The sequence below is a fragment of the Nematolebias whitei genome, chromosome 13 (assembly GCF_014905685.2).
Source record: "Nematolebias whitei isolate Nwh7 chromosome 13, NemWhi1, whole genome shotgun sequence".
NCBI classification, from domain to species: Eukaryota; Metazoa; Chordata; class Actinopteri; order Cyprinodontiformes; family Rivulidae; genus Nematolebias; species Nematolebias whitei.
The window spans coordinates 4,890,446-4,909,913 of NC_056510.1; the positions used below are offsets into that span (position 1 = coordinate 4,890,446).

The 19,468-nt window shown below is 43.4% G+C and overlaps 1 protein-coding gene across 1 annotated transcript in view; it reads left to right on the top strand.

The window, feature by feature from the left end:
- Positions 1-4,439: 4,439 nt before the first annotated feature.
- The window catches only part of ttn.1 (titin, tandem duplicate 1), a gene marked incomplete in the record, with an annotated part of 170,421 nt that continues 155,392 nt past the window's right edge, over positions 4,440-19,468 (top strand). The window contains 9 exon segments of the mRNA XM_037686817.1: positions 4,440-4,661; positions 7,718-7,821; positions 7,898-8,101; positions 9,108-9,395; positions 9,483-9,568; positions 9,778-10,001; positions 10,114-10,237; positions 18,961-19,023; positions 19,117-19,375. Coding sequence (XP_037542745.1) covers positions 7,731-7,821; positions 7,898-8,101; positions 9,108-9,395; positions 9,483-9,568; positions 9,778-10,001; positions 10,114-10,237; positions 18,961-19,023; positions 19,117-19,375 — 1,339 coding nt within the window.

A 19,468-nucleotide genomic window follows, 5' to 3' on the forward strand; every position in this document is an offset into this window, starting at 1 on the left:
ACATGACCCCCTCCTCGTTAAACATTTAGTCACATGACCCCCTCCTCAGTAACCATTTAGGTGCATGACCCCCTCCTCATTAAACATTAGTATTTATATAGTATATAGCATTTGGTGTATACAGTTAAACATATACTCACTTATAGCATTTAGTCACATGACCCCCTCCTCGTTAAACATATTGTCACATAGCCCCCTCTTTGTAAACCTGTGTCTCTGATCGACACAACTCGTGAGCAGCTGTGACTTCCAGCTCAACATCTGTTCTCAGATTAAAAACCTCTCAGCAGCTGAGTTAAAGACGAACGTCCACGGATTAAACTTTAATCTGAGCTGCAGGTTGATCAGTCATCGAGGAAACAAGAAAAACCTTCAACGTGGTCGGAGAAAGCCTTATCTGGTTGTTGCGGTGAGTTTGAGGAGACCTTCAGGAACCCGTTTCTGTGAGCATGAACCTAAAATCCTGCAGACACCTGAGCAGGTTCTCAGGTCAGAGGGACTTCTAGTCCTGAAGGCTTCAACAGGAAGAAACACAAGTTCTTTTCAAAGATCTTCCACTTCTGCTTTTTTTTTCTGACACATGAAACATCTTTTGAAAGGTTCAGCTGATCATGTTCACATGTGAAACGAGCTTTTATAAGATCCGAACAATCTGGATCAGTCTGAGACGGGTTCACATATGATGGGGTTCAAACTAGTTAGAATGGGTAGTTTTTGGTTCTGTCTGGTTTTTATAAACCACATCTGTAGGGTTCAGAACCATCAAGTTCTGCTTCAGACTATGAGTCTCCAGAGTTCAGTAATCTGGTGTCTCTTTGGTACCAGATGATGGTTCTGTTAAACACTAAGGCAGATGCAGAAACCCGATGAAATCTTGACACAACTGGACACAAAATGAAGATTGAGGGTCCTCAATCTGTGCGGGTGTTCGGTGCTGAAAATGCTGCTGGACCAAAGATTGGACTGGTCTTTAGGTACAGAGTAGTCATACGACCCAGGCCAGGTTCTGAGGTCACTTCCTGTGTAAGCTGCAGACTGCTGACTTGAGGACAGCTGATAGCAGTGGTGACTCAGGAATTATACCAATCCCAGGATGTTTGTGTTCACATGCTGAACACCTCAGCAGACAGAACTGAACTCTGATATAAACAGAATGTTTCCTCCATCCTCCAGAAACAAACGACTGATCTAGTCAATCTGACTAGATCAGTTTCATGGATCAGAAACTAAAATCTTTAAAAACTCTAAATCCTGATCATCTTATGCCACAAGCTCTCAGATATTGGTTTCTCAGATCACACTGTTGATTGGTTTTCAAACTGTCAGGTCAGAGCCATTGTGTTCATCTAACTACCTAACGGTCACTAATGGTGTTCCACAAGGCTTAATTGTAGGGCCCACTCTTTTTACAATTTATATAAGTAATATAAGTGAAAACCTTCCTGATGCATCCCTCTATGCAGATGATACACTTGGTTCTGTACTTTATATGTTGTCTTGTCTAAAACAGGTCTCTCTTGTAAATGAGTCGTCCTGACTAACCTGTAGAAATAAAGGTTGAATGAATCTGTAAGAATTCTGGAGGTCATTAAAACTTCATGACAGAAACTCCATCAAACCATAAAACAGAACTCTGGATCCTTGAGTGGACACCTTCAGTCAGCCCGGCTGGATTAACACCCTCAACAGAACCTCTGAAAGGTTCTGATCCAACAGGAACCAGGTCTCTGTTCTAACAGGAACCAGAACTCCGATCCAGCAGGGACCTGACCCGACTTCAAAAGGTATTTTTTAATGTAAAGTGTAGATGAACAAGTTTCCTGGTGAGTTCATGTAATTTCAGTATTTGACAGTTTTTGTTGATCTGTAGTTTATTTTTATCTTGATGCATCAACATGTTTAGATAACTCTGACATGTTTACATGAAGTTCAAAACCAGCCGTGAGTGAAATATATTCTGTATGTTCCTATAAACATTGATCAAACTGAACGGGGCCTGACTACTTCCTGAAGCCGCAGAACAGGCCTGGGGTCTGTCATTGGTTGAGAGGCAGGGGACACCTGGACAGGTGTCCAGTCAGTTACAGGGACACATAGAGTCAACACATTTAGTCTAATCTAATGTGCACATTTCTGATTTATTAAAAAAAATATTATGATAATCTGAACCGAACTCGACTGGTTCTGAAGGCCCAATGAAACAAACCTTCCCTGAAGGAGCATCCGAACGTTTGACTGAGCAGCTTCTCTGCCCCCTGCTGGACACCCTGTGTCCCTGCAGCTGAGACTGACCCCACCTGGGCTCAGCAGGAAAGCACTGCTTCACTTTTCAAGCTTATTCAGCTGCTGAACTGCCTGTCATCCAAGACATCCCCCCCCCCCCCCCCCATCAAAAAAAAAAAAAAACTACAACTGGCTGTTTAGTTTTTTATCCTTTAAAATTCCGTCCATTATCTTTTACCCGCTTCTTCCATTTTGGGTCATGGGGGTCGCCAGTGCCCATGTCCAGCAATCACTGTGCGAGGGGCGGGGTACACCCTGGACAGGTCTCCAGTCCATCACAGGGACACATAGAGACAAACGAGACAAACAACCATTCACTCTCTCACTCACACCTAGGGACAATTTAGAGTTACCAGTCAGCCTAACATGCATGTTTTTGGTCTGTGGGAAAAAACCCACACATACACAGAGAGAACATGCAAACTCCACCCAGAAGGGCCCCCGGACCGGGATTTGAACCAGGGACCTGCTTGCTGAGAGGCAGCAGCTCTACCAGTTGTGCTGCTCCTTTAAAATTGTTTCTTAAATTACTGATAAAACACAATTTTAAACGTTCTAGTTTGTCAAACTATGTGAAACAAAACAAAACTAATTAACATCCTGATGCATGCTCAATAATCCAGGTAGAAAAATCTAAAAAAGTTAAATCTGGTCCTCTGGACATTTGCTTTGTTTTGTTTTTTTGAATGGACCAGATTTAACTTTTTTAGAAAACTAATTAACATTTTACTGTTTAACACATTTCTTTTCTTTTTTGTATCAAGTGAAAACATTTTTTTTCTAATTTACTTCCTTTTTCCCTTTTTTCCTCCTTTTTTTTAATGTTAAAACATTTTATTGTCAGAAATCTAACCGCTGTCCTCACAACGCTCAGCTCACTGTCGCCCTCTGCAGGAGATTTCTGGTATTACAATAAACCATGAACAGTCACCAAAAAGTTGTTTTGGTCAACAGTCCAGTCATCAGGCCGCACGGTGGCACAGTTGGTCGAAGCACTGCCTCTCAGTGACGAGGGTGCCAGACTACTCCGCTCCAGTTTCCTGGAACATCTTACAAAAAGATCTGCAGCTCTCGACCTTGACCTCTCTAAGGGGCTTTAATAATCTGGTGGACTCCTGGCCTGGACCGATGCTGACATGTTCCTGTTTTTAGTTTTATACATTCGCCTTAGAATCTAGCTGTTTTTGTTACTTTTTTGCCATCTTATTTTAAATCGTTAAAAACAATTTTTTTAAAAGCTGTATGCCTTTTTTACGATTGTCCATTGTTGTCATCATTCTTTGTTGAAATCAGGTCTCTCTTGTAGATGAGTCCTCGAGGCTCAATGGGACTAACCTGTCTAAATAAAGGTTGAATGAAAAAACCTGGAACTCATTCATCATGGATTAATTATTTATAAACTCAGAATGATACGTGGACGTTTGAACAGAATTTAACATAGAAATAAATCAGAGTTCCAACCTTGAGATCATGAACTTAGTCTACAGTCAACATTTGTGTGAAATAAGAACAAAGTTTGAAAGGTCGACTTCAGGAGATCTGCTCAGAAACCAGCCGGCAGAGATGACAGGTCCAGAAGACATCAGGTGAACGTTCAGAACCATCAGGGACCGGTAGGTTCTCAGACTGAAAGAAGTTTGAGGACCTGCAGGATCTCAGAAAGTCCACCCTCAGGTTCTGCTTCAGGTTTCTGATGTTTAGAGATTTCAGTCAAAGTTTTGGATCTGATCAGAACCTTGGAGCGAGCCGTCGGGTCAGAACTTGTCTCTTGCCGTTAGATAAACAGAGCTGCTTGGTGTGGCGTAACAACCAGCTGGTGCTGGACGGAGGTGGGAGTGTTGACTGACATGGACAGCCTTGTCCTCCTCTGTCAGCACTTCTTTATTGAGTCGTGGACGTTTGAGACGTCCACCCAGAGAAAGGTCTTCTGTCTGAGTCCGACAAAGATCTCGTTCTGCAAGTCCTCGTCAGGCTCAGGATCTTAGACGGTTCCCAATCAAAGCCCGGTCATCAGCTGACTGACACACTCATAAGTGGCTGCCGGCTCCCATCATGCCCCCCTGGTGTCCCAGCAGCCAATGGGGAGTGTCAGTTCGGTGGCGATGCGGGTGGCCCCCCCTGCTATAAAAGCCTACGGCCCCGTGTGGGCCCTCCTGAGCAGTTGGAGCATTCCCAGCCTCGCCTCGGGTGGAGGGACTGCAGGGGAACAAAACTACACGGCTCGTCTCTGTGTAGTTTTGTTTTTGTCAGGGAGGACTTTGAGGCTCCACCGTTCTCACTTTGGACTTTTCTGCTCACACCGATCTGGATCAGGGGACTGCAGCTCGTTAGTCAGCCGGGCCCCGTCCCATCAGTGCCAGGCACTCTTGTGGAAACAAGTGAGTAGTTCCTGCCTGGGTCCCGTTCGGCCTGCGGGTGCTGGTTTCTGAGGGTCACACTCAGGACCCTGGACTCAGGACCCAGGTTTTGATGATGTTTGTAAGGGTTTTAGTGTGGTAATGTATTTTTGGATCCAGCAGGTTGTGGGGGTCTGTGGAAGGCCAAGAATAGCTGCTGAGAGCATGAGAGTGGCCCGTCAGCTGGGGCGCATGGCTTTTTAAGGGAATCAGCAGCACAGATATCAGTTCCACCTTCAGCTATGGTCCACATGTGTCTGTCAATCAAACTGGCCCCGGGGGGAGGGGGGGTGTATTTATAGTTCCTGCCTTATCTGTCGCTCAGCCCTGAAAATACCAGCTGGGTTCATCTGGTTCTGGATCAGCCTGATCTTATTTGTCTTGATTATTGATTACTGATCCCATCTGACCTTGGATCAAATGATTTCAGATAAGTTCTGATGAGGCGTTCAGGGTCTCATTCAGAGTAGGACCAAACTGTTAACCCACATTATGATGACTAAACTGTGCGGAGGAAGTTCTGAGCTGATCCAGCCTTATCTTGGATTCTGTCAGAACCCTCCTCTGAACCGGTTCTGGGTTTCATTATAAGCAAGACGTTCTGTAAGCCCAGCAGGACTTGGTGATTCTGACGGTTTATTTACTGGAACTTTCTGATCAATCAGGTTTTTATGGTTTTATGTAAAAATTTTGAGTTCACTTTGGGCCAACAGAATCAAAGTCGTTTATTTATGAATTTATTTGCAGTTTAAAAAAAAACACCTGTTTGAAATCAGTAAGTTTAATTCTTTTGTTTGTTTTAAGATGAAAAACCTGCGTCTTGTTTATTAAAACCAGGATGATGAATATTTTCTACTCTGATCAGAAATATTAAAGTTTTTTTTTTATAAAAAAAACATTAGTATTCTGATTATGTAATGGTCTATAAAACAGTTCAGAGGAGTTCTTGAAATTAAAATGTGACACCGGAAAACAGAACCAGTATCTGCAGACATGCAGGACTAAATGTAGACCTGAAGGACTAACTGTGGACCTGCAGGACTTAAAGCAGCCCTGCTGGTAGATCATGCAATTCAATTCAGTTTATTTATATAGCGCCAAATCACAATGAAGTTGTCTCAGGGCACTCATCAAAAACTGTATCAGCTGCAGCTTCTCTAAACCATGGTTCCCAACACTGGTCCTTGAGGAACACCATCCTGCATGTTTTAGTTGTTTTCCTGCTTTTACACACCTGATTTGAATGAATGTGTGATTTACAGGCTCCTGCAGAACTTGGAAGTAATTAAGTTACCGAATCAGGTGTGTTGGATATATATATACATACATACACATAAGAAATACACATAAATACGTATATAAATACATAAATGTATAGAAAAAGTTCTGAAACATAGCTCTAGAGCCCTGTTAGAAGATTTATGAGGAAATTTAAGACCCCATTCAAAGCTGAACTGATGAAACGAGCAAGCTTTATATCTGAAAGATATTCTGTGGTGAATATTTGAGACAACTGGTTTGTAAAAATCTAAACAGGAAGTTTAGGTAAGAACTCAAGTCAAAAGAAATGTATCTAAATACATTAAACATGTGTAAAGACTGAACTTTACCAACACTGTGCTCAGTGGGTGCTGTAGATCTGAACCAGTGATGTCGTCAGGCAGTGGAGAAGCGAGTCAGATCGTTGGTTGAACCTGAGATCCAGGAGGAACAATGCAAGTCCTGTCCTGGCCGTGGAACACAGGACCAGCTCTTTACCCTCACTAGGGACCTCGAGGGCTCATGGGAGTTTGCCCATCCAGTCTACGTGTTTAGTGGACTTGGAGAAGGTGTTCGACTGTGTTTCTTGGGGTATAATGTGGGAGGGTGCTCCGCAAGTATGGGATTTGGGGCTCGTTTCTATGGGCAGTGCGAGAGTTTGGTTCACATTGTCGGTAGTAAGTCGGACCCCTTCAGGGTGGGAGTTGGACTCTGCCAGTGCTGCCCATTGTCACTGGTTCTGTTCATAACTTTTATGGACAGGATTTCTCGGTGCAGCCAAGGTATGGAAGGAGTTCGGTTCGGTGGCCTCAGGATTCCATCTCTTCTATTTGCGGATGATGTGGTTCTGTTGGCGTCTTTGTGCCGTGATCTTCAGCTCTCACTGGAGCGGTTCGCAGCCAAGTGAGAAGCGGCTGGGATGAGAATCAGAACCTCCAGATCTGAGGCCATGGTCCTCAGTCAGAAAAGGATGGATTGCTCTGAGGTTCTGCCTCAAGTGGAGGAGTTCAAATATCTTGGAGTTTTGTTCACGAGTGAGAGAAGAATGGAATGTGAGATTAACAGACGGATTGGTGCAGCTTCTGCAGTATTGTGGAGTCTGTGCCGGTCCGTTGTGGTGAAAAGGGAGCTGAACTGTAAGGAGAAGCTGGTAGTAGTACCTGTATCAGTTAATGTGAAACTTGTTCCAAAACAACTCGACCAAAGTAATTATCTTTATATTGCGCACATAAAAATGCACAAACCGAGGCAACTTCAGGAATCCAAAGACCAAAACAAAAACAAAACTCACCCTTGCCCCAACAAATTGCTCCCCATAACTGTAATATCTCCCCATAACCTGAAACATTCAATTAATTTGACCAAATCAACAAAAACAGGAGAAAACAGAACACAAAAAAAATTCAGCACACTCCTACAGCTTCAGTGAATTATTTACAAGTATTGGTTGGTGCAAAATGTACAACAGATGCTTATTAAATCAGACGTTTGAGAACTGCTGTCAGACTGCAGGGACCCAGAACTTTAAAACCACCCAATGCAGGAGCCAATCAGCAGCTGCCAGTCTGTGGACATGTCTGACAAACAGAGAACCTCTTCATTTTGTTCTGTGGTCCAAAGCTGCTGAGGTTCTCTGACGATCGAAACAGTTTAGTTTGAAATAATAAATATTTAAAAGTTTAAATTCTTCACTGTAACGACATATCTGAAATTTATGGTCAGAACACAACAGGAAGGGGTCTTGTAGGATAGGATTAATCCTTTCATCTCTGTTTCAGGGTGCCGACCAACATGTCCACACAGGCGCCGACGTTCACTCAGCCGCTTCAGAGCGTCGTGGCACTTGAGGGTAGTGCCGCGACGTTCGAGGCTCAAGTTAGTGGTAAGAATGAGTCCCAACGATCAGAGGACGAGACCGTCTGTGGGTTCTCCAATAACATCCTGGTCCTCTTCTGCAGGTTCTCCAGTTCCTGAGGTGAGCTGGTTTCGTGATGGCCAGGTTCTTTCCACCGCCGCTCTGCCCGGCGTTCAGATCTCGTTCAGCGATGGCCGCGCTGTTCTGAGGATCCCCGCTGTGACCGCCGCACACAGCGGACGCTTCTCTGTCAGAGCCACCAACGGTGCTGGACAAGCCACGAGCACTGCTGAACTCCTTGTTACAGGTGAGATGGGGACAGGTGAGACAGGAGACAAGTGAGACACAATGGTACTTATTCCAGTTATTTAACTGTCAATAATGGTGTACCACAAGGCTCAGTCTTAGGACACACACTCTCTTTACAATGTACATAAGTAATGTAGGTCAGAACATTCCTGGTGCACCCTTGCATTTCTATGTCAATGATACAGTTGTTTATTGATAAAACAGTTGCCAAGGTTTTCCAGCTTTTACAGTTTGCAGTCAGCATCATTCAGTCAGATTTGTTCCATCTCAAACTGGTGCTAAATGGTGATAAAACCAAAGGAATGCTGTTTTCAAACAGAAAGTTGGTACCAGCAGTCCTTCCTCTTATCTATGAATGGTGTTCCTACTGAGTTTGTGGATTTATACTAATACTTCCCTATTTTGGTCGATGCACATTTCTTTTAAGCAGCATGTTGAAAACTTGATAAAGAAACTGAAATTAAAACTCGGTTTCTTTTTCAGAAATAGATCATACTTAACTCTGAATGCTAGGAAACACCTTGTAACTGCTACTTTCCTACCAGCTATTGACTATGGTATCTCCTCCTACATGTCACGACGTCAGTGCAGTCACGGCGTGCGCTCACAAGACATTACCTGCAGCGTCCCAGGTCTCTCTTGAAAATGAGTCCTCGCGACCCACTGAGACTAACCTGTATAAATAAAGGTTAAATGAATGAATGAGACTGAGAGAGAGAGAGAGAGAGAGAGAGAGAGAGAGAGAGAGAGAGAGAGAGAGAGAGAGAGGTGAGATTGTGTCTTACAAATCCTGTCTCAGTAGGAAGTATCTGTGACTGAAAATAACACAAACCAGGTACAGATGTGGTACACCACAGGACATGGGGCTATTTCCTGGGGGCTTTATTAGAGTGGTTCTGATCAGTCAGTATCTTACCTGCAGCAGACAGCAGTCAGTGTGATCTCAGGTTGAACTGGAGTGTCGGAGATAAAAGCCTTGGGTTTTTACCGTTTTGCACCTGCAGCGGAGACGGCGCCCCCCACCTTCATCCAGAGACTGCAAAGCTCCACGGTGAGGCAGGGCAGCCAGGTGAGGCTGAATGTCCGGGTCTCAGGGATCCCCACACCTGTGGTGAAGTTCTACAGGGAGGGAGCTGAGATCCAGAGCTCTGCCGACTTCAGGATCCTGCAGGACGGAGACCTGTACAGTCTGCTGATTGCAGAGGCCTTCCCAGAGGATTCTGGGACATATTCTGTGACAGCCACCAACAGCAGCGGACGGGCCACGTCCACCGCTGAACTGCTGGTTCAAGGTGAGAACTAACTCTTGATTTAAAAAATAATAATTTTTTACTGATTCTTTGATTGAATTCATCACCAAACTAAATCATCGTGTCCAGGTGAAGAACCTGTTCCAGCCAAGAAAACCAAGACAGTGATTTCAACCGCTCAGATTTCACAGACCAGACAGACCAGAGTGGAAAAGGTACATGAGCTGTGACAAAAAACTCAGACAACATTTTTTTAATTCAAGGGTGGTATTTTTAGCCTCATCATAAATACATGACATCAGACTTCTAAAATCTTTTTGTTTTACTTTTAGTTCTTCTTAGTTTGATCTCCATCTGTCTCTAATATTCATCAAGTTAATCTATAATTTATCTACCGCACTCTGAATTCTTTTTCTCTCCTCAGAGGATGGAAGCCAGTTTCCAGGCCACGTCCACCATGATCGAGATGCAGATGGAGGGTGTTGAGCTGGCTCATACTTTGGGTCACAAGACTCCACCCAAAGTTCTACCTAAACCCCCTTCCAAGTCCCCAACCCAGTCCTCACTGGTTGCCAAGGTGACCGGAGGACGCCAGCAGTCACCATCACCTGTCAGACACGTGAAGGCACCTACGCCTACAACCGTCAGGTGGGTGGAGCCTCTAGTTTACATAGTCTGAAACTGAGCAGTTGAATGACAGGTAGTAATCATTACGCAGAACCAAAAGACTCAGCTCAACCCTTCCCCTCTCTCCCATCAGGCCGGTGAAGTCACCCATCACCACACGAAAACAGCCTGCCCCTGCCACTGAGGTACCGCCACCATGGAAGCAGGGAGGTGACCCCACCAAAAGAGGGGATCAGCCAATCAAAGGAGTCAGAGAGGTAAGGGCTAGACCCCCAAGTCCATGTGTGTGAGGGTCATATTGACTGTGTGAAAGAAGGTCACTAGGATTGATGGTGTCAGATCAGCTAACAGTTTTCTCTGAAATCTGAGAACTTGTGTCCAGATAATTCAAAAAGCAGTTTTTTATTGACATTTTCATATCTTAGAAAATTAGTTTACACAATTAAGACACACTTACGTGTGTGTGTGTGTGTGTGTGTGTGTCTTTGCATTTGTTACCTTGTAAGGCCCATTTTTCCAACACATACTACATTGAACTGGTTTTACTGGATGGGTTCAGGTTTTGATCATTGCTCAGTCCTTTTTGAGTCCAAATGTTAATAGTTTTTTTTGTCCTGCTTTGGTCCAAGTTTTCAAGTCAGTCTGGATCTGGGTCCATTCTTAAACTTCTCTTGTTGGATATATGGATATACAAAATAAACCGTTAGATTTGCACAGTTAGTTTTGTGATGATATCAAACCAAACATTAACTGAAGCTTTTTCCAGCGTCCTACTAACCTCTTTCTCTTTTTAAATAAAAATTACATTTTTACGTTTAAATATGAAGACAGATTTTTTTTGCCTTTAAAAACAAACAAAATCCTCCACCCCATTATTAAATAATTTAATAGCATTCCACTTTCATTAACCTCTTTTTTGTGGGTTTTCCACAATTTTTGTTAATGTCACTTTAACTTTTATTTTGTGCCAAACTCCTGTCCCATGAGTGGAGATGAATTAAAGTCTTCAGTCACTATTAGAACCTAATTCTGGACTAAAAATGCGCTAAAGCTCCAGATGAGACAAACTTGATGTTGAGTATCTGAGACAGGTTCTAACCTCAGAGCCTCCTGGATGTCTTTCTGGTCCAAGTGAGGGGGCAGATGAAAAAGGAGGTTTTGAGGACATTCCCCTCCATCTTCAGATGATTCTAGGCTGAAAACTGTCATGACAGCATGTTTGGGTTGATGTTCTTGTATCCAGGTCTATAAATGATGGAAAAGTTAAAGCATCAATAAAACAAGACCATCGGGCTTGCCTGGAGTTTAGCCATTTAGCGTTTTGAATGTAGACCAAGTTCTTATGATCTGTCCAAATGATAAAAGGTATCTCTGAGCCATCAAGCCAGTGCCACCATCCTTCTAGGGATGATTATTATAGCAAGCGCTTCTCTATTGCCAACCTCATAGTTTTGTTAGCCAGTGAGAGAAAAGGAGAAAAAAGCACAGGGGTGCACCTTGTCATTGCTGTTAGATCTCAGAGAGTACTGCTCCAACTCCAGACTTAGAAGTGTCCACCTCAAGGATGAATTGTCATATGGGGTCAGGATGACAAAGGATGGGTGCAGAAGAAAAAACTGTTTTCACTAACCAAAGGTTGAGTTGGCCTCAAGTTGGCCTCTTGTTTTTTATGGTGATTTGTTTTAAACCTCTGTAGTCAATACAAGGTCTCAACGTTTTGCCTTCCTTGACCATGAAAAAGATCCATAGGAAAAGTGGAGGGGGAATGATGCCTGAGGTTAGAGACTTCTAGATGTCATTTCTCATCGTCTCCCTCTTGGGGCCCGAAAGTTTGTACAACCTGCTAGTGGGTAGTGGGTCACCCAGAAGATAGATGGAGCAAATGTACGGCCGGTGTGGAGATGAGGACAGAGCCTTTTGTTTGCTAAAAAAGGGTCCAGATCAAGGCACCTTAGATAAATCAGTTTCTTGGGGGGGATCCTCCTTCTTAGTAGAAATAATCAAGTTTACTGTCATTCGCATCACATGTGGTACATGAGGTGGAATGAAATTATGTACTCAGGATCCCAGTTACATCCAAAAATAGCAAAAATATAAATTGAAAAAAGAAACACTATATATGGATCTAAGATATACAGTAAGAGAAAAGATCTAAGATACATGCTAAACACTAATAATGTAAAACAATACAGCATATCAACAGCAACCCGAACATGAGTCTGTGGTGAGTAGATGGATATGAATGAATACAACAGCATGAGATAATCAGCGGCACAGATTTTCCATATTACCAGTTAAAGTGACATCACAATGATTTTTCCCCCACTTTACAATGATTATCCTGGTTAGGGATTTATGAGTCTAACAGCCTCAGGGTAGAAGCTGTTCCTCAGTCTAGTGGTTCTAAACTTAATGCTCTGCAACCTTCTGCCTGAGGGGAGCAGGGCAAAAAGTGTTTGTGCTGGGTGAATGGGGTCCTTCATGATGCAGGTGGCCCTCTTCCTGCATCTGGAGGTGTAGATGTCTGTGATGGTGGGGAGGCTGACTCCAACATCTTCTGTGCAGCCTTCACCACTCTCTGCAAAGCTTTCCTTTCTGCAGCTGTGCAGCCTCCATGCCACACGTTGATGCTGGAGCACAGGATGCTCTCCACTGCACACCTGTAGAAGGAGGTGAGGACTGAGCTTCCTAGTCCAGCTCGCCTCAGCCGTCTGAGGAAGTAGAGTCTCTGATGATCTTTCTTGATCGGGCTAGTGGTGTTGTTGCCACAGCTGAGGTTGTCATTCAGGTGCACACCCAAGTACCTGTAGCTGGAGACCACTTCCACCGCAGATCCTCCTGTATTCAGAGGGCGTAGGCGTGTTTGCTCTGTTAGAAATTCATGACCATCTCTGTCTTCTTCCCACTGATGTGACGGTTGTTCTTCCAGCACCAGTTCTCCAGGTGTTTCCTGTAGCCAGACTTTTTTTTTTTTCATTTACCCGTTATTTATACAGGTTAATCTCATTGAGTCAGGATAATTCATTTTAAAGGGAGACCTGATTTTGGGAGTAGATGGGGGGGGTTAAGGGCCTTGCTCAGGGGCCCAGAGTGGGGCAAATGAGGGTGGAGGCAGATATGGTTGTTTCACCTTTTCCACCCATATTCTGATGTAGACGGTACCAGGAGTTGAACCTACAACTTTCTGATCACAGGCCCATTTTCTCTAACCTCTGTGCCACCACTCCCCCATCATTGTTTGTGATGCATCCAACCGCTGCTGTATCGTCTGCAAACTTTACAATATGCCAGCCTGGATGGGTAGCTGTGCAGTCATGTGTGAGTAGAGTGAACAGGAGGGGCTCAGTACACAGCCCTGAGGGGAGCCAGTGCTGAGGGTTATAGTGGAGGAAAAGAAGTTGTGGATCTCCACTAACTGTGGTCTGTTTGTTAAGAAATCCAGGACCCAGTTGCACAGGGAGGGGCTTAGTCCTAGTGTGAGTAGTTTGTCCATCAGGGTCTGGGGAATACTGATGTTGAAGGTGGATGTGAAGTTCACAAAGAGCATACAGATGTACTGTAGGAGTCCTTCTGCTCCAGGTGGGTGAGAGCAGTGTGGAACACAGAGGAGATGATGTCCTCTGTTGATCGATTCTTGTGGTATGCATACTGGTGTGTGTTGATGGTAGCTTTGATGTGGGCCATGACCAGTCTTTCAATGACTATCAGGATGAGGGCTACTGACCAGTAGTCATTCAGACCAGTCACTGCAGAGCTCTTAGGAATTGGGATGATGGTGGCGGTCTTCAGGCAAGTGGGAACAGTTGCCAGGGTGAGGAAGGAGTTAAAGATATCAGTATAGATATAAAAATATAAAGTTGTAAATAATAATGGCAGAACTCAAGCTGTTCTGTAAACAAAATTTTCTCCATTGAGCCACCCTCTTCTCAGACCCGCTGAGCATGGAGCTGTGTTTCTTTAACCAGAGCCAGGAGAATAAATAAGAATTTCTCACCAATATCTCCTTGCCTACTGGTGAGAATGGTCTCATTTAGCAGTGAGTAATGACATGTCCACTTTTACCACTATGCATTCCTTTGCATTTATTCATCATTGTCTTTCTTCGGGGGTAAGGCAAGTGCGTCCGACTTGCATAAGCTCTGATTCAGGTACAGGTGAATGAGCTTGAGGAGTTTGAATTTCTGGCACTGGACGGAACTCAGAATTAAGTACAGCTGGGAATTGTAGTCCTTTTCTCAGTTTGTCGCAGAGCCAATTGTCAGTGTGAATGGCCATGATTATTAATTCATCCAAATCTCATGACTCATCTGTTGTGGTGGGTTGGTCTTTTATCTGTTTTGAAAGCAGACATGGAGATGATGAGGTAAGTAGTATTGGGTACTGTTGCAGATTGAAGACAGGCAAGGGAGCAGCAGGACAAGCTTATGCCAAAGGCCATTGGCACCAAGGGTTCTAGGGTAGTATCAGCTTTTAGACATGTAGGAGAACAAGTAATTCCAGGATGATCCTTCAGGAATCAAAGTAGGAGGGCACAGAGAAAATCTGGTTAGTATAATTCTTATCTATAGGAAAGCACAAGAAGGCTGTATCAAATACCAGTTGCTATCCAATTTTCCAGCATAGAAGTGAACACTTCAACAGTCCTTTATACTTCTTGAGCTCATCACCAGAATAGGCCACAGCTGCTGCTCGTTAGTTAGTGCCACCTTGCCACTCAGGAGGCTGCAAAGGGGAAAACACTGGAATCCCACAGCAACATCTTCATCCAAACCAAGTAAGATACTCTGAGAGGTTTTAGATGGAGAAGACTCAGGAAAATGGAAGAATGAATTTGGTTTCTATGAGGAAACCTTGTTGGTCTTAGGACCAACATTCAGCTAAAACTACAAGTACTTGTTTCTGCTTCAACTGGAGAACAAATCTCGTGATTTCAGCAAAAACACACAACAAATTCAGAACTAAGACTTGATTTTCTATCCCACACTAACAAAGCCCGGATCAGGTTAATCTTCACAGTTCCTTCGTCCTTTTCCTGATTATGATATGACTGTTTTTCTGATTATCTGTTTTGGTTCTGTTATTATAAACCTCAAGCAGTTTCTTGAAAGCACTGTTCTTTGTGGACTTTCAGGAGATTTTACAGCTTGAAGAACACATGAATGAGTGTTTCCATTACTGTCCACACACCAGTACCCCTGATGGTTTCATCTCTAATTTCTATTATAGTATTTGCCATTATTTACCTCAGGTTACAGCTTTCAAACATATGAATCTTTTTTCAAAAGTCAAGAAAAAGTCTTGATTGATCCAGGTCTTCATGATGAGATTCCTATCTTAAACCTGCAAAAACAGAAACCCCACTGATACTGGTGTTTGTGCACATGTGGTCATTTATTGTTGATCTATGTAACGTTTCTGTCTTTGACAGAGACAGGGTAGATTCTAGGAGTGGAACACTGATTGTTCTTGTTTTAAATCCAGATTATGGACCTGGATGGTCTAGTTTAACGTAAAGCCTATGAACAGATTTAGATCTTAGCTAATCTATGTTAACCACATTCTAGGACAACTTCTTATTTCTTCTTAGAAATGGTAGATGGCCTGAATATTAAGATGAAGCTGAGAGAGCTAATTTATACCACCCACCTGCTGATCTTTGCTCCACAGTCCTGTTCTGGATGTTCTGAGTTCATCATGTTCTGCTGGTTCTGTCTCCAGGCTGGGGGTGGGGAAAGAGCTGGGGCGGTGGCCAAAGTGGTGGCTGCCGTTGACGTCGCTCGCACCCGTGAGCCTGTGCATGTTGAGGGCAGTCGAATCGAAGAGCAGAAAGTAGAGGCTGTAGAGGTGGGTTTAAGGCAGCAGGCTGCTGCTACCGTTGATGATCATCAGTATCGAACCGGATGGACACCATCGAGAATGCAGGCTGGTCAAATGCTCAGTGCTGCTCAGGAGTTCACTGCTGACCTGCATACTCAGGTCAGAAAGGCCTCCAAACAGACCAGATTTTACTCAGGATGTTCCAGTAAACAGTCTTTTAGGTCGCTACTGGCAAATCATTTGGTCAATTCAAACAGTCGAGGTTTCAGTGAAACATTTTAAGATGCAACCATTACAGTTTTACAGTTTTACTGATCATGTGGGTTGGGTTAGGAGGTGAACCGTAAACAGTCTTTGTTTTATTAAAAAAACAAGACTGGGGGGATAATCTGCAATGTATAAACATATCTTCTCATCCAGTTTAAAATGTGGACTTCTACAATTTTTGGGGAAAAAAAACAAAACATTTTCAACTGCAGAATAAGAGTCAAGTTGTATTGTTAGAAAATTTGTTTGGGATGAATGAATGAATGAATGAATGACGCTGGCTCAGTTGGTATAGCTGTTTTCTCAACGAGAGGGTCGCCGGATCAAATCCCGGCCCGGGGCCATTCTGTGTGGAGTTTGAATGTTCTCTGTGCATATGTGGGGTTTTTTCCAGGTACTCCGGTTTCCTCCCACAGACCAAAAACATTCATGTTAGGCTGATTGGTAACTCTAAATTGTCTCTGGGTGTTAGAGAGAGTGAATGGTTGTTTGTCTCATTTGTCTCTATGTGTCCCTGTGATGGACTGGAAATCTGTCCAAGTGTAACCCGCCTCTTGCACAGTGACTGCTGGATATGGACACCAGTGACCCCCATGACCCGAAAAGGAAGACGCGAGTAAAGGTGATGGATGGATGGATGAACAACTCTATAGAAAATAAAATAAATACAAAAACACACATGACCAAATTATTTGCCAGTGCCCAAAGACATTGAATCTGAAAATGAGAATTTAAAAAAATAATCCGATAGAAACTTCCAAAGTGAATAATGCAGAATGATTTTTGACATTTGAATTTAAAGATGTGCTACAGAAACCTTCCTGAGATGCTAATGCTTCTTTGAACTCTGTTGGTTACTGCAGATACAGAACGTGACAGAAACTGGTCTCACCTTGTCCCCAGTTCCACATTTCACAGTTTCTAAAGTTTCTGCCCCAACACCAGAGTCTGGTGGGGAGGTAAGAGAGGCAGCATGAAGCAAGCAGCAGTAAATAACCTGTGTGTTTTAAAAAAAGAACACAATCTATTTTATTCTCACCAATATGTGACAGGTTATAGAACCCCATCCTGTTGCATAAAGTTAAATTTCTCATCCAGGAATGTTCCACCAAATTACGTCCCAAGTCCAGGTTCAGGATAATCTGTGAAACAACAATTCTTTGGTCGACCTTCTAGCAGGTTTCTGCTGTAACTTTTATATCTTAGTGCCAGAACAGACCATAAACTGTATATGCTGGAGGTAATGATGTAGCTTTGTATAAACATACATGTCTGGATGTGTCAACAGCCAGCTGTGGGTAACATCTGTTGACTGACAGATTTAATTGTTGGAATGTGGCTGATCTCATTGTTTAAACATTTAAATTTATTTTTCATTGAGTATTTTATCAAAGGTTGCATCACTTCAGAAAGTTGTGTTTCACACACTATCTGGTGTGTTGTTAACAGTTCAGTACTCCGACATTCAAAATCCTCCCAACTTGGCTTAAACGGCTCTTTTTGGGTTCAACATCTACCTACAAATCAAGGACTAGGTCCTACCAATAGCTAAGTCCCTTCTTTGATTCTTAGTTGGACACTGAATTTGGTCTTTTTGTCTTGAAACCTGTCTCCTGTCCATTGGCATCCCTCTCTGATAAAGGTTAAACATTGCAGAAAACACTTAATCCAAACCCTGTAATAGTAACAGATCAGTGAGTGTACGTCACTATGAGCAGGTCAGCAGACACGCCTTTGGTTATTACTGCTTGCCTGAAGTTCCAAGGTGTTGTACAAGTGTTTAAATATCATTAACAAGATTAAACCGTTGTCTTTATGCTCATAATCTCATTTATTAATCAAGAAATTCCCTTCATCTACTGCCCATTGTTAATCCTGCTTCATTTGGAGTTCACTTTGTTTGAACCCGTTGTAGTTTTTAATAAAACTAACATCCCATAGATCCTTCACCTGCTGTGTGACCACAGACTGTCCAAATAAACTCATCTGAGCCTGATGATGGTGTGGGTCTTTCTTTTCTTTTTTTGGGTTGATCAGGTTTCCATCGCCGGTTCTGCCTTCGCCACTCTGCAAAAAGAGTTCTCCTCATCCTCTGCTAGAAAGATAATCAAACCTGTCAAGTCCCCCAGTCCGGCTCAGAAAGTGGCCAAGGCCAGGGAGACTCCGGAGCCTATCCCATCCCCGTTCAAAGAACTCACTGAGAAATATCATTATGGCTCCCAGTTGCAGGCGGGGGCAGTGTGCATGGGGGTCCAGGACAGAGCACATAAGGTCTGGGGATCAGAGGTTTGTTACCTTGCTGGGTGAACTGGATCTGAACAGGACAAGAAAACCTGATGTCTAAAGGGAGAACTGTCTTTGTCTATCCAACACCAGAACTCGAAATCTGAGCAACAGAATTACATTTCATGACCGCTCTAATCTGAAATTTTAGTCACACACCAGCTCAAATGTCTTCTTACACTTCCCACAGATTTAAGCATTTTCATTTGAGTTCTACTGTAACTGTTCTCATTTTCACAATCGGTGAGACAAACCGAGGTTAAAGGAACTGGTTTTGTTTGCACCCTGTTAGACAAAACGGACCGTTCCAACTGTTAGGTTCGTCACCTGGGTTGATAGAAGTCTGGTTTTCTTGATTTCTGCGAAAATCCAGGATTATAAATCCTGCTAAAAAAAACTTTAACCATCTTGTCTGAGCTGCTGAAAACTTCATCTTCACCTCTTGAATCCATCAAGCTTCCTCTTTTTTTGTATTGTTTCATCTCCTCTTCTTCATCACGTGCTCACATCTTCAGCATAAATCCTTTTATTTGCTATGTAGTTTACATGTTTTAAGACGCATTATATATTGGTTAATTATCACTGGTCTAACAGATGTGTTACTATGCCACAGGTGGAGGAGGCAGCAACTGTACCATCTCCAGGTGGCGCTGTGGTTCCACCGACCGTGGTCTCTGTAAGTGGTTCAGTTCTGCTTAGACCATTGATCATATTAAAGCCTCTCTAGGATTGTCACATTCCCTAAAGTAAGCGTATTTTTTTCATGCAGGGCTTGAAGAATACGAATGTGACTGAGGGCGAATCCATAACCCTGGAGTGTCAGATCAGTGGTCAGCCCGCCCCCGTCATCATGTGGTTCAGAGAAGACTATAAGATCGAGAGCTCCATTGATTTCCAGATTACCTATACGAGCGGATATGCTCGATTGATGATCCGTGAGGCATTCGCTGAGGACAGCGGACGCTTCACCTGCACCGCCACCAATGAGGCGGGAACCATCAGCACCTCCTGCTACCTGCTTGTCCAAGGTACAGAAAAGATAATTGAAGGGAAACTATGACTACACACAGCACTTTAACTGAAGCCAAGATAGTTTCAACACTGATCTATTTTCAATATCT